The 15,717-nt window shown below is 53.2% G+C and overlaps 1 protein-coding gene across 1 annotated transcript; it reads left to right on the top strand.

The window, feature by feature from the left end:
• Nucleotides 1-395: 395 nt before the first annotated feature.
• SF1 (splicing factor 1) lies at nucleotides 396-13,757 on the top strand. The gene is given in 14 exon segments (XM_056132092.1): nucleotides 396-1,188; nucleotides 2,522-2,650; nucleotides 5,461-5,536; nucleotides 8,488-8,640; nucleotides 8,970-9,059; nucleotides 9,291-9,474; nucleotides 9,553-9,668; nucleotides 9,764-9,871; nucleotides 11,009-11,189; nucleotides 11,444-11,717; nucleotides 11,949-12,008; nucleotides 12,081-12,263; nucleotides 12,978-13,138; nucleotides 13,140-13,757. Coding segments are annotated over 14 exon segments (2,295 nt in total). The 5' UTR covers nucleotides 396-785; the 3' UTR covers nucleotides 13,317-13,757.
• Nucleotides 13,758-15,717: the final 1,960 nt, after the last annotated feature.

Below are 15,717 nucleotides of genomic sequence, written 5' to 3'. Positions count from 1 at the left end.
GGTTCACGGACGTGCGCCGGCCCCACCCCCGCCCGTCGGTTCCGGGTTACTATGGGAACAGCGAATTGACGTCACTTAGGGCTTCCGCGCCCGACCGTGAGCGAAGGGCGGAGAGGCCTCGTCTACGCAGGCGCGTCAGCTGCAGCCCGCCCCACCCCTAAGTCGCGTTCGGCCGGGACTTTTCCGCCGCGACCTCTCGCTCGGTCCCAGCGAAACTGCTCCTCAGGGGCGCGGAGAAGACCAAGAATCGAACTGGCGACAGCCAATCGCACGACACAACCACGCGCCCGGGCGTGACTGGCCCAAGGCGCTCCAGCCAATGAGGGCGTCCCTCGCCCCCACGTCACAGAGTTTGCCCCGCCCACCCCCTCTTTTCGGGACTCGGAGCTCAGTTCGCGCAGTAACAAATGAAGTGCGCGCTGCGACACCTCCCCGCTCCCCGGGCTCGGCCGCCATTTCCTCGCCGGGCTTAACGGTCCGGCCAATCCCAGCGCGCAGCCAGGAGGGCTACAGCTCCGCCAATCAGAGGCCGCCGATTTCGACCCTTCGCCTCGGCCCGGCCCAATCCCGGCCCCGGCCCCGTCGCCCCCGGCCCGCCCCCGCGGAGCCCTCTCTCCTCCCTCTTTGTGCGTCTCGCGCCGCCGCCGCCGCCCGCCGCGTGAGAGGACGGGCTCCGCGCGCTCCGCGGCAGCGCAGTCGGGTCCCCTCCCCCCGGGAGATTCGTGAAGGAGAAGCCGCCGCCTGCGCCTGAAAGGAGCCGCCAGTGCCGGTCCCCGGGGGGCGCCATGGCGACCGGAGCGAACGCCACGCCGTTGGGTAAGCTGGGCCCCCCCGGCCTCCCCCCACTTCCCGGGCCCAAAGGAGGCTTCGAGCCGGGGCCGCCGCCTGCCCCCGGGCCTGGGGCGGGGATGCTGGGGCCCGGGCCGCCGCCTCCGCCCGTGGGCTCGGTGGGGGCCCTGACCGCGGCCTTCCCCTTCGCGGCGCTACCGCCGCCGCCGCCGCCGCCGCCCCCCCCGCCTCCCCAGCAGCCGCCGCCGCCGCCGCCCTCCCCGGGCGCCTCGTACCCGCCGCCGCCGCCGCCCCCTCCGCCGCCGCCGCTCTACCAGCGCGTGTCGCCGCCGCAGCCGCCGCCGCCACCCCAGCCGCCGCGTCAGGACCAGCAGCCGGGCCCGGCCGGCGGCGGAGGAGGTGAGTCGGGCCGAGAGCGCGAGAGGCGTCGCGCGGACGGGCCCGGCCGGCGGAGGGGCGCGCGGCGGCGGCGGCGACGGCGGCTGCACGCGGCAGGGGCGCGCGCGCGCGTGCGCGCGCACGGGGAGACCCGGGTGGAGGCGCCACGGGGCGCGCGGCCTGGTTCTCGGGCCTCGAGTGCGCACGCGCGGCGGGGCGGCGGGGGAGGGGCGGGAGGAGGCGCGCGGGGCGCAGGCGCAGTGGGGCGGCCTGGCGGGGAGGCCGGACGGCCGGCGGGCGGGCCCTGGGGAGGGAAGGAAGGGAAGTTGGCTCGAGGAGGAGGTGCAGGGGCGGGGGGTGTGCGTTTCAAGGGAGAATGAAGGGGTCGACTCTTCCCGTGGATCACCCCCTACCTGGTTTTTCGGGGTGACCCGAAAGGGGCTAGCCCCTGGAGGGGGCCCCTTATTCGCGGGCTTTTGGCGTCTGTAAGATCCCTGGGGGTGATTCCCGGTACCGCCGCGGGGTGGGTACGGTAGTGCTCTGGTTTAAGGGGAAGGCTGGCTTTTCGCTACAGAGAAGCAGAAAAGTTGAAGATTTTAGAGGGGCCCGGCCTCTCTGGGAGGGGATTCTGGTTTTACCCTAATTCACACTGGCGCATAGTCTGCCCCACTTTGTCCTTTGGCCCCGGGAAGTAGAGCCCTGCGTTTCCGATGAGATTTCTGCTCATCTGTGGGGGAAAGATGGAGCTACTGTTGGATGGAGGAGTTGACTCCTTTCCATGACTTGTCAGCCAAATTAAGTGCTCGCTGAAAACGATCTTTTTTTTGCGTGACTTGGTCACTGGCCCCTCTAGCAAGGTGGGAGTGGAAGGAGCCCTCTGGCTGCTTTGCACACTTGGCTGGATCCTTCAGTCAGTTGAGCGTTTATGGCTTTCGTGGATGAGGTTCTGACTGTATCTTCTCAAGATGTTTCTAAAGCTGCGCGTTAAAGATTTTCTCTGAGGGAAATGTTTCACTGGTCCAAAATTTTAAAATAGCTCTTGAGACCCTCTTCCTCCTTGGCGGCCGTATGTTTTAATCTCTCGCTCCATGAAGTTTGTCTTCTGTTCTTTGCCATCTAAATTTTCGGTCCTTTTGTTTGGGGTCATTCCTGGTGGTCACGTGATAAGCTCAAACCCAAGGATCCCACAGCAGAGTATGTGCTCCAGCCCCGTGGGCCATCTCCCCAGGCCATGGGTCAAGTTTAAATCTCCCCATCTACTGAGGGAACTGTGTATGTCAGAAGTGGTTGAACTTCCAGTTGGTAGTTACTGTGTTGATTAATATTTTTGTCTGATGGACTCTGCTGTTTTTAGACTTCCCGAGTAAGAAGCGGAAGAGAAGCCGCTGGAACCAAGACACAATGGAACAGAAGACAGTGATTCCAGGAATGCCCACAGTTATCCCTCCTGGGCTCACTCGGGAACAAGAGAGAGCTTATATAGGTAAATACATGTTCTGCAGTCAGAATTATTTATAGTTACTCTGAGCAATATATTTTTGCCTGTTGAAAAGTCTGGTCAGATGCATTGTCATGACTTTGACATAATCAGAGTTTCCTCAGTGAGTCCTGCAACTGCAGCTCCTTGTTCTGGTCTGTTCATAACAGCAGTGTTCTCCATGAGATCCAGGAAGGTAGAAGGGCCCGGTAGGGGGGGAGATAGTCCCACAGCCAACAGCACTGCTCGCTGCTGCGCCCCATCCCAAACCCTTTTCAGCCGCTGTTCTTTGCCAGTTGCTGAGGTGAGTGTCTTATGGTTCTCTGGTCACAGCCCTAGTGGAGAACACTGCAGGTATTGTAAACCAAGAACCGTTTTCACAGCGTGGCCTTTTACCATAATTGCATATTTTTCCCTTCCCTAAAAACGTGGTCTTTCACTTTTTATAGGTACTTTCTGAAAGAGAAAAAGTTTAATCAAAAAGTGGTTCTAAAGTGTTTTTCCAGTTCACCCCTCTGTACCATTTTGTTGAATCAAATCTTCCCTTCAGCATCTTCTCTGGTTTGACTCTGGAGAGCTGTCTTAATGAGGGCTCTTGGAGTGAGCGCTGGAGAGCTCTGCTGGGAAGGGAGTGCTGCTTGGGTACGGGAGGAGGTAGGCTAGAAGATCTTCACTGCTGCAAAGCTCAAGAATTAAGATTGACTCCAGAGGAATTGAAGTTAACCAAAATTACCTTTTATTTTTTTAGTTCAAGGTTTATAATGCAATTTTTACTTTATGTATCTGCAGCTGTCTCAAAAAAGCTTACTTGGTAAACATTTTCTACTAACCAAATACATACCCCTTTGGGAATAAATCAGGGCAAAGGCCTTCCAGGCCTGTGAGACTCTGGCCTTCACAAATAGCATCAAGGCCAGCGGGTTACTTACTCTTAAGGACTTTATTTTAGATTGCTGAGAAAATTGGAGGTAATGGAAATGTCTGCCTCCTTATCACAATACTAACATTTCTTTTCCCATTGTTCTTTTCTACAACACCCCCCCCTCAATTTCCAGAAATTATGTTAAACATGTATGGGTTTTTGCAGCCTTTTAAAATTGTCCCCAATGGGATGATATATCAAGAAACATAAAGCACACTTAGAAAATGAGGAATACAAAGCTGAGATTTTTTTTTTCCTCACATACTCCTTACTTAAGGGGCTAATGCATTTAGCTCCAGGACTTCTGATAGCTGTGACCATGTGACCAAAGATAGGACATAGCCTACAGAGGGGGAAGGTGTGTGTGTGTATGTGTGTATTTTATTTTATTTTTTTTTCCTCCTCACTTTAAGGAAGGGGTGGCGCACACCCAGCTGTGCTAAGGGCTCATTCCTGACAGTGCTGGGCAACATACACAATGCAGAGGGATGGAACTTGAGTTCCCTCTTGGGCAGGCGCTTATGTGCTTGCCCATCTCGCTCAGCCTCAGAGTCCTTTTTTCTTTCTGGGCTACACACCATGCACCCATGCTGCCTGCACATACAATGTTGCACACAGCCCAGAGAGCAGATCTTCTGGTGAAAGTGCTAGTTTAGCTCAGACCCCCTGAGTCTAGTTCATAGGATTGGCTGCCCTCCACAGAGGACTCTTCACCTCGTTCAGCTTCATTCATGACTGTCAAGCCAGGAATTTTATGGCCTCTTTAAGGTCCAGATTTGATATCTTAAAGCTGTCTTTCATGGTACATACTGACCTGTACAATACCTTCTCAATGTTAATGAAGGTTTTCCTTTTCTTTTTTGGTTTGATTTGGTGGGATGTATTTAAAATTAAGCGGGAGCCTTGGGTTAAATGTGCATTCTCTTGGGGAGTGAACTGAACTTGAACCCAGCTTATTAGCAATTGCACTTACTAGAGATGACTACTCTAGGTTTCTCAAAGGTAAGAAACGGAAGAAAATGATCTGGCTCTGCAGCTCCCAGTAGCTTGAAAAAAATCAAACTGGAATCATTGAACTTTTAAAATCCTCATCTCTTTCCTGCACAGCCTAGTTTGTCATGGTCTGAGGGTCACACACATACAGCCCTGACCTGTGCTCTCATCCTCTGCACCCTTACTTTCACTCCCTACATAAGGTACAAGTCTACATACAGACTTGTGGAGTCTTACGGTCACCGGTTACTAAGGTATATTAATAAACTTGGAGCAAAAACAGCACTTGCTAGCTAGCATTGGTCTGGTTGTACAGAGATTATGTATGAATTTCTATGAGGTATTGAATTGGTTAATGTACTTGTTTAAAGAATTTTTAAGTTGGTGTCAATGAAAATGATCTTAACTGAACTGGTATTGTTCCTTGTCCCATGTAATAGATTTCATTTTGGGCTATGCTTAATATTTAATGAAGAAAATTAAAGAGTTGCCCTCAAGAAAGTAATTTTAACTTGGTGGGAATTGGGTAATGCTGATACGTGGTTTTTGTTCCGGGTGCCAATTGTATATAGCAAGCCTTGCTGGGGAGGGAGAGGTGAAACACGCCTCCCAGTAATTGCTTCGATGTGAGCCTTAGTGAACAGTCTTTACTGCTAACCCCTCTTCCAACAAACTGTTTGCTTCCTTAAGTGATAACCATTTGAAGTGAAAAATCCCGATAGATGTAAATGGATTCCTGCGATAGGTGGTTGGGGGTTTTTGCCTCAATGTGTTCACTGATCAGTCGTCCCTTTCAAAGTCTCCGAGTTCTTCATGCTTGTTGTTGAGATTTGAGATGTTTTTTGGTAACATTGTCTTTTTTCCATCCTTTTTTTTTCTTTCCTAACCTGGTTTCTTCCAGTGCAACTGCAGATAGAAGACCTGACTCGTAAACTGCGCACAGGAGACCTGGGCATCCCCCCTAACCCTGAGGACAGGTTGGGAAACAGTTTTAACCAGCTGACAGTAACGCTTTTACCTTTTTCTCAATATGTTTTACTGGTGGCAACATATTGTGTCAGTTCAATACAATCCTAGTAAGACGACCGGGTAATCTGACCATTTGGGGATTAGGGTTTAATTATTAGCAATTTATGTGGTCAGTCATCAGTTAGAAAATTGGAATGAAACCTAATTACTAGCAGAATAAAAAGCTACAGGAAAATGGACAACTGGTTTCCAATTGGTAAGCATGTAAACGTTAACCTGATTTGCCCACTAGGGACAGTGAGGTGTGGCCCATTAACCAGTCTTTCAGTCCCTTTGGCCGCCAGGCCAGGGTATAGTCTTTCTCACAGGTACACGGTGCAGGGATCAAAAGTAGTTTGAGCATCACCGAAACTGAGCAGGCCAGAGACTCAGTCTGGTCACTCTTTGTTGCAGTCTTCCTCTTAAAGGTTTTGGGATGGTTTTGAAATAGATGAGGTTTCTAACCAGCTTCCTTCACTGCCAGTTTTCAGCCTTGGCCATTGCCTGGGGCGTTGGAGGGCCAGAAATTCTCGCTTGTTCTGGGAAGGCAAGCAACCAAGCCTGAACTCCTTCCCCGCTGCCTTTTTATTTATTTATTTATTTTTTAAGGGAGTGGTCCTCAACTGTGGTCTATTGTTGGAACTGATTATTTCTCTTTCCCCTTACAATTAAAGTATCTGAGGGGGCGGGGGGTGGGGGAAAGCAGGAATTGGGCTGGTCTTTGAACAGCCAAAAACTGGTCCATTTATAGAAAGGCAGTAAGCTTCCTTCTCTGACATTTCACTTAGTCCCTGTAGCATAGGTGGAAACACTTTGCTTTCAGAAATACTGTTTTTGGCTTTCATTTACCAAGTTAATACTTGTTAATCAAGACGATGATGGTTTTGAGGCCACTCACTTTAGCATCTTTCTGTTGTCCTTTTACAGAAAACCAGTATCTTTGGCCACTTTCTGATTTTAGTCAAATTCACTGTTTTGCACCTATAGATTTTGATTGATGGGTTGTGTTTAAATTTCCTTTTGATTTTTTTTCCTTTTTTTAAGATACATATTTATAGACCACAACTTTTCAGTGTTTTTCTGGCCTTTATTCTTGAATGTCTACAGGTTACCAGGCAGTACCTCAGAAGGTTGAATTTTTAACAAACCACCTTTGCTTTCTGGAGAACCTGGACTAGACTAGTTGATATCTGTGATACCTATTTGAAGCCAACAAGTTGGGCCCTTGTAATCTCTAGAATACTAGGTTTTACCTTCCATCCACATTTGAAAGAGGTTAAACTGCTCTGAGGCCTTTAAATGACCAATTTTGTACTTGTAAAACTTGGTTTTGGTGATGAGCCAAAAATGCTTCATTCTAGAGAGTTACGGGGTGGGACTTATAGATGTTAAGCGTGTTAGAAATAAAAACCAGAGCAGTTTTTTTCTCCCTTGTTTTCAGTTTCAAAGAGGCCCTACTGCCTAATTGGTTTTGCTTTGGAACCCAGGTTGGAGGGAAATGCATGAGTTTCTTACTTTAATAAGATTACTTCCTAAGAAGGTGTATTTTCAATAAGCCACTTTGTGCATTTTTGATGTTGCTTAAGTTGCAGTTTTAAATGTTTTAAAATTTCTTATAGATTTTAATGTATAAGATAATAGTCTAATGAGTGGGGGTATGTTTGCTTTTATTCTTAACTACTGGATTGTGCTAACAGTTTATACAAATGTTAGAAACGGAGGTGTCATTTAGCCGTCATTAGCCATGAACAAACCTGACCTTTTATTCCATCGTGTGTAACGTGGTATGACATGGTTCCCTTTAGGCTGAAGACAGTGGGAGCAGCCGAGTTCTGTCCTTGCTCTCCAACTAGGCAAGGTTCTCTCAACTAAACTAAGGGTATAGGACTCGACTACTTTCAGGATGTTTTTTAATAACCTGATCCACATGGTCTCTTCCCTTCTTGCAGCTGCTACTAAATTTTCATTCATAATATCAAGCAATGGTCCTTTTTGTAATCCTAACTCAGAATTCTAGGAGTGTAACTTCTCTTTTTATTTTTTTATTACCGCAAAATCCAGCTGTGGTAAACTGACCATTTTATCATTACTATTTTTTACTTGTAGCAACAGCATTTTACTCCTTAAAAAATGAGAGAGAGAAAATCTGCTTTCTGGACTTGTAAACTCTGGTGGAGAATCCTAGGTTTTCCCCTTGCTGTTTGCAGGTTCAGACCCTAGCCAAGTACTTGAGCAAAATCTGCATTTGCAGCCTCTTGCAGAAGCTGCTTTAGCACTTTAACGTCTTTCTCTACCCAGACTGACCCCCAACCTCCAACAGCCAGAAAAACAGGTTGACTCCTGGGCTTTGGACACGGCCAGGCCATTGAAGGAAAAGCAGAAACGAAGCCTTGAACCATCTCTCTCCATTGTGGGGCCAGTTAGCTGCAATAGCTTTGAGTGCCAGTGGCATTGGGTTTGAGGAGCTCCCTCCTGTGGTGCAGACACACTTCCTGCTAGGGCAGGAGCTCTGTGAAACTTCACATTTGAACCTAAACTTGGGGTTTCTGTGGTGCGTAAAGCTGTAACACTGTCGATTTTTTCGATTGGAAACCTCTGTTTGGCAAGAAGACTCCAGAGGATAAGACTGGCCTTGCCGTTTACAGTCCAAAGATTTGACCCCCAGAAGGGCAGTTTTTTTCCCTCTCATCACTTTTAGAAGCCAACCCTTTTTCCCCCCTTTCTCACACACACCCCCGCTCACCTAACGCTAAGCCAGTTTACATCTTCCCCATCCACACGATCTTGATAGCACACGTAATGGTCGGTTCCTCCGGAGAGTGTTGTTAGGGTCTAAGGCAGAGGGACTGGGAAGGCTTGTTTTAGCCCGTGTGGGAGTAAGAGTGACGGCAGAGCAGTAACAGGGCTCTGTTTCCCACAGGTCCCCTTCCCCTGAGCCCATCTACAATAGCGAGGGGAAGCGGCTCAACACCCGAGAGTTCCGTACCCGCAAAAAGCTCGAGGAGGAGCGGCACAACCTCATCACGGAGATGGTTGCGCTCAACCCCGACTTCAAGCCGCCTGCAGATTACAAGTAAGCGCCATGAGCCTGCAGGGCAGGGACTTCGGGGGCCTGACCACAGACCCTGTCGCTTGTGGCAGTTAATGGGTGGTATCAAGATTAGTGCCCGGGGGCTGGAGAGATAGCACAGCGGGTAGGGTGTTTGCCCTGCACGCGGCCGACCCAGGTTCGATTTCCCAGCATCCCATATGGTCCCCTGCGCACCGCCAGGAGTAACTCCTGTGCATCGCTGGGTGTGACCCCCCCCAAAAAAAAAGCCAAAAAAAAAGATTAGTACCCAGAGCTATGCTGATTGTTGTGGTCATCTCAGAAATGCAGTGTCTCCAATTGTTCTCCCCTAGACCCCCAGCGACACGTGTGAGTGACAAAGTAATGATCCCGCAGGATGAATATCCAGAAATCAACTTCGTGGGCTTGCTCATCGGGCCCAGGTGAGTGCCATCCCAGGGCGTGGGTGCCATTGGCTTGTCTCTCCATTTTTGGTAGGACATTGACTCTGGCTGATTTTCTGTTAGAAAATCATCCGTTATTCTGCAGAGAAGTCTGACCTTGAGGTTGACTGGTGGGGATTCGCGTTCTTCGCCCTCCTGCCAGTGTCTCTTCTCAGGACGCTTTTGGGGTGTAACAGTTGGGTTACAAATCCTCTTCTCTGCCCCTGCTAGAGGAAACACCTTGAAGAACATAGAGAAGGAGTGCAACGCCAAGATCATGATCCGGGGGAAAGGGTCCGTGAAAGAAGGGAAAGTGGGGCGCAAAGATGGCCAGATGTTGCCGGGGGAAGATGAGCCACTTCATGCCCTGGTTACTGCCAACACCATGGAGAATGTGAAGAAAGCAGTAGAACAGGTGAGGAGCCAGAATGGAAGCTACTTTCTGGACTTGGCGGTGGCTCACTTAACTGACTGCACCTGGTGTCTCCTCCAGATACGAAACATTCTAAAGCAGGGGATCGAGACCCCTGAGGACCAGAACGATCTACGGAAGATGCAGCTTCGGGAGCTAGCTCGCTTGAATGGGACGCTGCGGGAAGATGATAACAGGTGTGTGATTGTTCGGGGCGGGGGGGGTGTTATGTGAACCCCCGATATGCTGAAGTAGGGCACACCTTGAGGTTTTTTATTTTCCTCCCCAACAGAATCCTGAGACCCTGGCAGAGCTCTGAGACTCGCAGCATTACCAATACTACAGTATGTACTAAGTGTGGAGGGGCTGGCCACATCGCTTCTGATTGTAAATTCCAAAGGTGAGCTGCTGGAATTGGGGTTTCTGGTAGTTGTGCAGGGAGGCTGGTTCTTTAGGATTTTGATTGATCGTTGTTGCCTACAGATTCGTGAAAAGCTTACCTTCTGTGTGAACATGGGCTGTAAAGGTGCAACTAACTATTTTTCTAGCCACCATGCCCAGAAATTCTGGGGCATCATATGCAGTTCCAGGGATTATAGCCCACTTGGTCCTCTGTACAAGGCCTGTGCCTTAATCTTGTCCTATCTTTTCCAATGACCTAAAACTCAGGATGGTTAGAGATCACCTGTGTAGAAAACAGTTTTGCAGGTATTTTTGTTTTGGGGGCCACACCTGTGGGTGTTTAGGCATTATTCTTGGCTCTTATCACGCCTGCTGGGCTTGGGGGCCATATGGGGTGTCAGAGATCAAACCTGGGTCCACATCATGCAAGGCAAACACCCTACTTACTGTCCTCATTTAGGCCCCCCATTTCATTTTAAACTGATGGTCTCCTTAAGACCAGACAGTCGTGGGTGTAGTGCTTCCTTGTGAGCTGGCACTTACAACGATTTTCTTTTTCGATTAGCTGATAGGAAGGAAAGGTGTTTGGGGGTTCTGACTGTTGGTTGCACCATTCTTGCGCAGCTTTTCCTTCCTTTAACTCCGGAATGTAGAATTTGATGAAATCAGATGTTGGGGAGACCCTTCTCTTCGCTGGCTGGTGGAGCTAGCTGTGGCCTGCTTACTGGCCTGTTTCTCCCCCTCCCCCCCCAGGCTCTTTACTGTGGCAGGCGCTTGGGGTCATTCCAGTTGGGTTCCTGGAAATGTCAATTTCTTTTGGGTTATACCCAGCAGTGCTCAGGGCTCCTGGCAGGGCATGGGGGGTGGGGGGATGCTTGTGGGATATCGGGAATTGAATCCGGGTGAGCGTGCGCAAGACAAGCACCCAACCCAACTGCACTATTACTCTGGCGTTATTTTTGGTTGTGGTGGATTTTGGTGTTTCTGTTCTGTTAGGAGGCCACACCTGCGGTGCTGGGTCTTGAACCCAGGCCAGCTGCTTGCAGGGCAAGCTCCCTACCCCCTGTACTAGCACAGTCTTTTCACTATGTCAGTCTTTACAGTAAGGTTCTTTTCCTCCCCACCCCACCTTTAGGCCTGGAGACCCCCAGTCAGCTCAGGATAAAGCACGGATGGATAAAGAATATTTGTCCCTCATGGCAGAACTGGGAGAAGCACCTGTCCCAGCGTCTGTGGGCTCCACTTCTGGCCCTGCCACCACACCTCTGGCCAGTGCACCTCGACCTGCTGCTCCTGCCAACAACCCTCCTCCACCGGTGAGCTGGGGACTAGCTGGTGGGCTGGGCCCCCAGTCTTTCCCCAGACTGCGGGTAGGCCCAGCCTGTCTGGGTACCTGGTTGACGGACATGGCTGGCAACACTGTTCTTTCGGGATGTCACAATTTTGGGGGGGACCTTGTCACTTGAGGAAGAACCTGTCGTTGTGTTCTGGTCCGGTGGCATCACCCAAAGAACAGTGTTGCCAGCAGGGGGAGCAGACCAGGACAGTGGCGGGAAATGCTCTCACCCAGTCTCTCATGTCCACCACCCAGAGCCGCCCACCGTGGATGAATTCTGGTCCTTCCGACAGTCGGCCCTACCACGGCATGCATGGAGGTGGTCCAGGGGGGCCCGGAGGTGGCCCCCACAGCTTCCCACACCCGTTGCCCAGCCTGACCGGTGGGCATGGCGGACATCCCATGCAGCACAACCCTAACGGCCCCCCGCCCCCGTGGATGCAGCCACCGCCACCGCCGATGAACCAGGGCCCCCACCCACCTGGGCACCATGGCCCTCCTCCAATGGGTAAGTAAGTGTCAGACCAGAAACCTTGGGGCTTGGGGACCAAACTGGGAAGGTGGTGGGGTCTCGCAACTCGCTTTGGCTCAGGAAGCGATTTCTGTGTGGGGTAAAGACCGGGGGCCCCTTGGGGCCCGGCTCCAGAGCCGCTGGGGGGTGGGCGTGGGGGGGCGCAGGGGTGTCCTTTCTAAAGAGTGCAAATGTCCTGCTAAGTTCCTGCTCTTTCCTTCCATCAAGATCAGTACCTGGGAAGTACGCCTGTGGGCTCTGGGGTCTATCGCCTGCATCAAGGAAAAGGTAGGCAGGGAGTCCGCTGGCCGCGCCGGGTCCACCGTCTCCAAGGCCTCCCCTAACTGTCCTGCCCCGCAGGTATGATGCCGCCGCCGCCTATGGGCATGATGCCGCCGCCGCCGCCGCCGCCCAGTGGGCAGCCCCCGCCCCCGCCCTCTGGCCCGCTTCCCCCATGGCAGCAGCAGCAGCAGCAGCAGCCTCCGCCGCCCCCACCGCCCAGCAGCAGTATGGCTTCCAGTACCCCCTTGCCATGGCAGCAAAGTGAGTGGAGTACGCTGGGCTCGTGGGGGTGGGTGGGCGTCGGGGGGCCGGGGGAGAGGACGAGGACCTCGCAGCTTCCACAGGCAGGCTGACACCTGGGGTGAGACTTGCTCTCTATGGGGGTGCGCAGAGAGGGCCTGCTGGCCCCCGGGGCTTGGAGAGGAGAGCCGGTGTTCCGTGTGGTGTGTCTGAGCCAGGGTCTCGGGGGGCCTAGAGGGGAGCCTGCCGTCATAGGTGGTAGGGTGCCAGCGGTCCAGGTTTCTTGGGCCGAATGAGCTGGCCACGGTGGGGTGGTGCACGCATGCTCCGGAGAGGGACGTGACTGGCCTGAGAGACTGCAGGGTGGGACCGGGCCATTGGGGGAGAGTAGCTGTGGCCTTGAGGTCGAATGTGCTGTTCGGTGGTGGCGGCGGCGGCTGGGCGGAGGGATGTCAGAGCCGGTTCTTGTGTCTGGACCTTCCCTTCGGCCCTCGCAGGGCATTGGTGACAAGGGCTTACTCTGTTAAGCCCAGAGATCTCGAGGCTGACCCCGGGGTAGTCCTGCCCACCCCTCCACTCCCATCGCCAGGACAACCCTGCCCGCCCGCCCCCCACCACCGTACCGCATGCCAAGCCAGGAAGCAGGCGCCCCTCGCCCCCATCCCAAGGCAGCAGCCGCAGAGAGCCGCGGTGTGCCCCCCGCGCGTGTGACCTTGGGCTTCTTTACCACCCCAGATACGACGACTACCACCACGAGCGCTGGCACAGGGTCCATCCCGCCATGGCAACAGCAGCAGGCGGCTGCCGCAGCTTCTCCAGGAGCCCCTCAGATGCAAGGCAACCCCACTATGGTGCCCCTGCCCCCTGGGGTCCAGCCGCCTCTGCCGCCCGGGGCCCCCCCCCCCTCCGCCGCCTCCGCCACCTGGTTCCGCCGGCATGATGTATGCCCCGCCCCCCCCTCCTCCGCCTCCCATGGACCCTTCTAACTTTGTCACCATGATGGGCATGGGGGTGGCGGGCATGCCGCCCTTCGGGATGCCTCCAGCTCCCCCACCGCCTCCACCACAGAACTAGACTCGGTTTTTTTAAGAAAATATATATTATATATAGAGAGAATTGGCCTCGTTTAAACACGCCGAACCTCACCATATGGAGCCAGACATTGGGACGCACGCATGTGATTGTGTGCACGCATGTGTGTGTGTGCACGCACCGGGCTGGGCCAAGCGGCCGAGGACTCGCTTGGGCACGGGCAGGTGATAGTAGGGGCGCCAGCTTGGGCTCTCCTGGCGCCCCGTAGCATCGAGTGTCTTCTTTGTCTTCTTTCTCTCCTCACCCAACTCCCTTTGCCTCTTCCCAAACCGGGCCGCCAGGATCCCTACCCGCGGCGGCGATGGCCCGAGCCATGAGAGTGAGGACTTTCCGCGCCCATTGGTGACCCTTCCAGGCAGACAGCCTCAGCAGCGCCCCTGGTGGACAGGATGGTTCGGCAAAGCAGCCTGAGTTATTTTTGTGGACGGAATCGGAACACGCTGGCTCCATATCGTGAATTTTTATTAATTGTTTTCTTTTTTCCTTTGTTATTTTCTTATCTCTTCCTTTCTTCAGACTCCGTCCAAGGAGATGCTCTCCCGGGCTTCTGCTGCAATTAGATTCCTTTTCCTTTCTCCATTCCTCGTTCTTCTTTCCAAGGAGAGAGGAACAAATGGTTTTTCCACACAGGCTTCGGCCACTCCAGTCAGGCTAGTTGTCGGGGTGTGCCCTTGGTTTTAAGACTTTCAAGGGGCCACAGCCACCCCCGAGGTGTTTGTTTTGTTTAAATGTGGGGTTTTGTCTTTACCACCCTCGTAGAATAGTGGGTTCATCTCCCGGCCTGGAGGCCGCCCCAAGACCTTGGACTTAGCTGCCAGCCCGAGAGTCCTCCCAACACTCCTGGGCACCTGAGCTGCCTCAGAGTCGATTTGTTCCTCTCCTTCCTGGAAGGCTTCCTTTCCCGTTTGATTTTACTCCCAAACGTCTGAATGTTTTGCAGTGTCTTAAGGGTTTGAACCCCTTGTTTTTCGTTCTGCTTTCTCTCCCCTCCCCCTTCACGGAGTGATTATGTTGACAAAAATGTAAAACGCGCGTTCTCTTCACTGGTTTATCTGCAGAGATTTCTCTGGGCTTTTTTTTTTTTCCTCTTTGGTGTATGATTCAGCACTGCGTTAAAGGGGGTGTTCCATTGAATAAAAGAGCAGTGTGTTTTTCTGGGTCTGTTTCTTCTCTCTACAGCAGCACCTACGGGCACTCTTGCACACACATAGCCCTGGGGAGCCCTGGGCCTCCATTAAGGAAGCTGCCTGCCTGCTGCTGTAGGGGGCAGCTCTCCCTTGTTTGTCAGTGATGAGCTGGGTCAGTGTCGGTCCTCCCTGTCACCCCTCATCCTCTGGTCCCTGTTCTTTTGAAGACACATCCCCCGGTCCTGGCACCCTCCCTCATACCCATTTGATGAGCTCCAGTTGCGGCTCATACTGGAAGCCGCCCCCCAGTGCAGACCTGGGGGTCTAGATGTTCTTGGGAGAGGCCCTGCTAAAGGTCAGGCAGCTAATCCTGCCAGCAGGCACAGCGGCTAAAATTAAATAACCACCAAGTGGCTTTTTCTGTCTGCTGGTGATGCGCCTGGTGGCGCACAGGCCGAGAAGCAGAGAAGGGGTGTCTCCCACCACCCCAGCCCTGGGAACCTCCAGGGAGACTCGGGCAGAGTCGTGCCATTAGAAGCCAGCCCCTCAGCCTTCCCTACTGCAGCTCTGGCTGCTCCACTGAGCCCGGGGAGGGGAGGGGAGGGGAGGGGAGCGAAGGCCACAAACGGCTGCAGGCCAGGCTGTGTTCCAGAGCCCAGCCCCTGTGCTTGGCTGCGGGTCTGCAGGAGTTAATGAAGCCTCCAAAGCAAGGTGAGTTCAGCTGGGTGCCTCAGCCCAACCTACTGGTAGGAGAGGGGAAGAGCTTTCCTTTGTTCTCAGCTGAGGGAGGGGAGGCGGGCCTGGCTACCCTCTCTGACCTTGGCTTCACCTCATTGCTTCTCCCTCGGCTCGGTTTCCCTGGTGGGCTCATTGGGCGGTTAATTAGCTCTTTGAAGCTCTAGAAGAGGCAAAGTGGAGCTATGTGGGTTTTAGAAATAAAATCAATAAATGACTTAACCACAGCCCAGCTATCTCCTGCCTCTCCCCTGGGGCCAGCTCTGTTCCTGTGCTCCCCTGCTCCCGCCTCAGCTAGTATTAGGATCTGGGAGAGAGAAAGCGGCTGATGGGGGCATCTGTTCAGGCCTTTCTCCAAGCAGCCTGAGGTCCTGACACGGAAGAGAGGGGCAGAAGGCTTGGTCCTCCACTGCAGCCCGGTTGCCACAGGTTGCCCCCCTCCAGCCCTGAGACCCCTCCTCCGCTCTCGTCACAGGACAGCCTATTTATGTTACTGCAGCATATCTGCCCACCCCGGCAGC

This window comes from Sorex fumeus, unplaced genomic scaffold (genome assembly GCF_029834395.1).
Source record: "Sorex fumeus unplaced genomic scaffold, SorFum_2.1 ptg000093l, whole genome shotgun sequence".
NCBI classification, from domain to species: domain Eukaryota; kingdom Metazoa; phylum Chordata; class Mammalia; order Eulipotyphla; family Soricidae; genus Sorex; species Sorex fumeus.
Note: the sequence above shows the minus strand (reverse complement) of the source record. Positions and strands in the feature narration are given on the sequence as shown.